Raw genomic sequence first — 3171 nt, forward strand, 5'->3', positions numbered from 1 at the left:
CGTTGAAAATGATGGCGCTTAGAAATAGGAACGCCTACAAGCAACAGCTGCAAGAAGGCACGGACACACTATTCATAACCGCGCGGAGCTCAGAGTGCCTTTTATTTGGCGGGGTAGAAGCTAGCTGGTGTTGTTAAGCTCTAAGTTTTCAGCCAGACCTTCATGCGACAACTGTAGTGGCGTATTCTGCATCAACATCTCCGTCTTCGGAGCCTCTACTTCAGGCTGCATCGGTGCAGAGGGTTCATGAACGAGTTAGGCTTGCACATGAACGCGTCAGCGAACGGCTTGAAGTTTCGGAGCGGTCCGTTGACTCTGTACCACCCTGGCGCCTTGTCACCCTCGTCCAGAACTCGATCCAGGAACGTGGCGTTGTTTACCTCGCAGAAGTTGCGCGCGTACTCAGCAAAGAACAGCTGTCTTGGAGTAAGGTTTTCCAATTTGGGTAGCCTCTCGTTCTTGCTGGCGCGATCAGCGTAGCGCAGAAAAGCTCGGTACGTCGGCTCAAGGGCCATAAAGTCCAGGAGGTTTGAGTAGTAGGTGTTGCGCCCGATGCGTCGGCGGGACTCTGTCCAGCGAAGTTTGCCGTACTGCCTGCCGAGACAGTCCATGAGAGCATGCAGCTTGGACACGAAGATTGCCGGTTTCTTTCCAGCTCCGTAGTTGTAGGCCAGGTGGTATATGGCGTTGTAGAGAGCGTAGAATACACGGGAACCGATTCGAGGAAGCTGGAAGCGTTCTAGCGAGGCATCCGGGTCGCGTAGGAAGTCAAAGACCGGAAGAGGAATTTCAAGCTTGAGGAACGGAGCATCCAGGTGCGCATACGTGCTCAGCATACCCCCACGCCAGCCGACCCACTTGTCCAGGTCTTTTTGAGCGAAGTCTCTGAACCGGAACATGGTGGATAACGCCATGTAGCTCTCAATGACCCGCTTGCTTCCAGAGGCGGTCTCGTAGATAGAGACCAGACGCCGGAAGAGTTCGTTGTGGGATGTTACCGCGTCCGGCACGATGGGTTCCCAGTTGATCGCGGCCACAGACTCGACTAGGCTGTCCCGAAAGTCTTTGTCAAAATCTGTCTGAGAGTACAGGGTATCGTTCAAGACAGTCTCCAAAAGGTCGAGGAGGGAGTTGAAGGAAGCCTTCCCACCAAGCTTCGTCGCGGCAGAGTCCATGCTCATGTGCATTATGAGGTTCGGTTCGAAGCGGTTCATCATGCGGATGCACAACCTGCGACGAGTGATGGGTCTTGGAGCGGGGTAGCCTGAGTAGCGTGAGTAGGAGACAGCCATCAGATCACCGAGGTCTATCTCGTTGTCCGCGGCAATTTCGACAGCTGTTCGAAAGGCCAGATAGTTAAGGTACTCTTCTAGGTTCTTGGTCAGGTCACCAGTTTCCAAAGCATGCAGGTATTTCAGTGAGTAGGTCTTTAGCGGTCTTTTGGACAGGTCTGTGCCGAAGGCATCAGAAATTATGGCCCGTATCTGTCGAGCCAACTTGGGGAACTGCTCGGTGACATCAACGAGCTCGTCGTTGAGGCCCGATCCTTCAATCTGATGGCGGTCCATAGAAGCCGAAAGGAAGCGCTCGACTTTGAAGACGTTGCTACGAGCCGTGTGGTTCTGCTCGGATATCTCACTGATGAACCCGGAAAGCGCTTCGTCCAGATAAGAGTACTCAATGTCCAAGCCGAGTCGCAGTGGTCCCATGAGAAGGCCTGGCTGCCCAACAAGCAAATATGATTGCTCAGGGTTCTCAACACTGCGCTCCACGGACAGACTGAAAAGGGGCTGGATACCAATGCTCATGAGGTCCTTAATGATCTTGTCCAGATTTGTTCCTTCTCTGAGCCGCACAGGGAATGGGTGCAGGCCTATCTTGGCCAGAGTTTCAAGCCAGTGGGTGTCTCCCTTGCGGGGATACTCACAGCGCAGGAAGATGTCCTTGACAGCCTCGTAGCCGGGCCGTCCCCGCTGAATGACGTCAGCGAGCAGCAGCTCGTACTCGTCCAGTAGCGTGTCGTCGACGGAGACGCGCGCCGCGCCGTAAGGCAGCTTGTGCGCAGTCTCCCAGCGCTTGCAGACATATGCGTAGAAGTCGTCGCAGGGCTCTTGGTGGAACTCGAGCTGACGGAACAGTACGCCGCCTTCTTTCTCGCAGGCCACGGTAGAACAGACACGCGAGTCGCCCTCGTCTCCGTGGCTGTGGCCGCCCAGGTAAGGCCTGATGACGGCCGGTGCCCGAGAGTCAGCCCTATCGTCGTCGTCGGGCAGCGGCCGCCCAAGCAGGTCTCTGCCTTCGGCGCCGAAGCCAAAAAGGCGCCACGGCACGAGCCCGATCAGGAGCGAGACGACGGACACGAAGATGGCGCTCGCTGTCAGAAAGTAAAGCACCGTGGTGGCGTGTTTCGTGCCCCTGTCGCCGACGACTGCTTGGCCCCCTGCTCTGCCAACGATGACATCGACGCCGGCCATAGCGTTGCGGTGGTGCGGCGAGGAGGTGCGGCCCGCACCGGTCTGCCGGGTCGCCTGAATGGCGAGCTCCTCCGAGGACTCGGACATGGCCGTTTTCTGGTGTCTCGTTACCGCGAAGGAGAACGCAAAGTGCAGAGCGACGGTTTCCCTGGAAGTTCTTTTCTTCTTCTGGTCGGACAGCGCGAGCGCCCGTGCGCTCCTGCTACCTGACCGAGCGCTGATTCTTCTTCGTCCATTGAATGACTGTGCTTGGTACGTTGTTACGTAAAACCTGATGTAAACACACCATGACCAACGATTCGAAAATAAACGACGTAATAAAGTCTTTATAAATGCCAATAATTTGATCGCTGATCGCTTAATATTGCGTCTGTTACACAACTCCACATCAATAATAATGCAATGCGGTGCTATTTGACGCCAGGCCGTGGATAACATGAAAAGTATTAGAAGGAAGGAGAATGATTCTCTGATTACTGACATATATGCGCGTAACTTTCCGCGTGTTAAGTGGTGCCACGGCCGGTCTGTCGTGGCACCGCTGCCGGCGCAAGTACTTGGGTGGCGCCGTCGGCAGGCATGAGGCAGTCATCGGAACACAATACTTGACATGTCTTTGCTAACAGATGCCGCCTCCGCAAGGACGAATCGAAAAGCGTGCGGAGAAGTGATGGACGCCTTATGGAGTGCATATCGT

General features: G+C 55.3%; 1 protein-coding gene across 1 annotated transcript; it reads right to left on the minus strand.

The window, feature by feature from the left end:
- Positions 1-215: 215 nt before the first annotated feature.
- On the minus strand, positions 216-2561 carry LOC146175762 (membrane metallo-endopeptidase-like 1). The gene has a single exon (XM_084581202.1). The coding sequence runs from the start codon at positions 2559-2561 to the stop codon at positions 216-218; it is 2346 nt and encodes a 781-aa protein (XP_084437328.1).
- Positions 2562-3171: the final 610 nt, after the last annotated feature.

The sequence above is a fragment of the Amblyomma maculatum genome, chromosome 10, assembly GCF_055883805.1.
Source record: "Amblyomma maculatum isolate TAMU_Amacu chromosome 10, ASM5588380v1, whole genome shotgun sequence".
NCBI lineage: Eukaryota > Metazoa > Arthropoda > Arachnida > Ixodida > Ixodidae > Amblyomma > Amblyomma maculatum.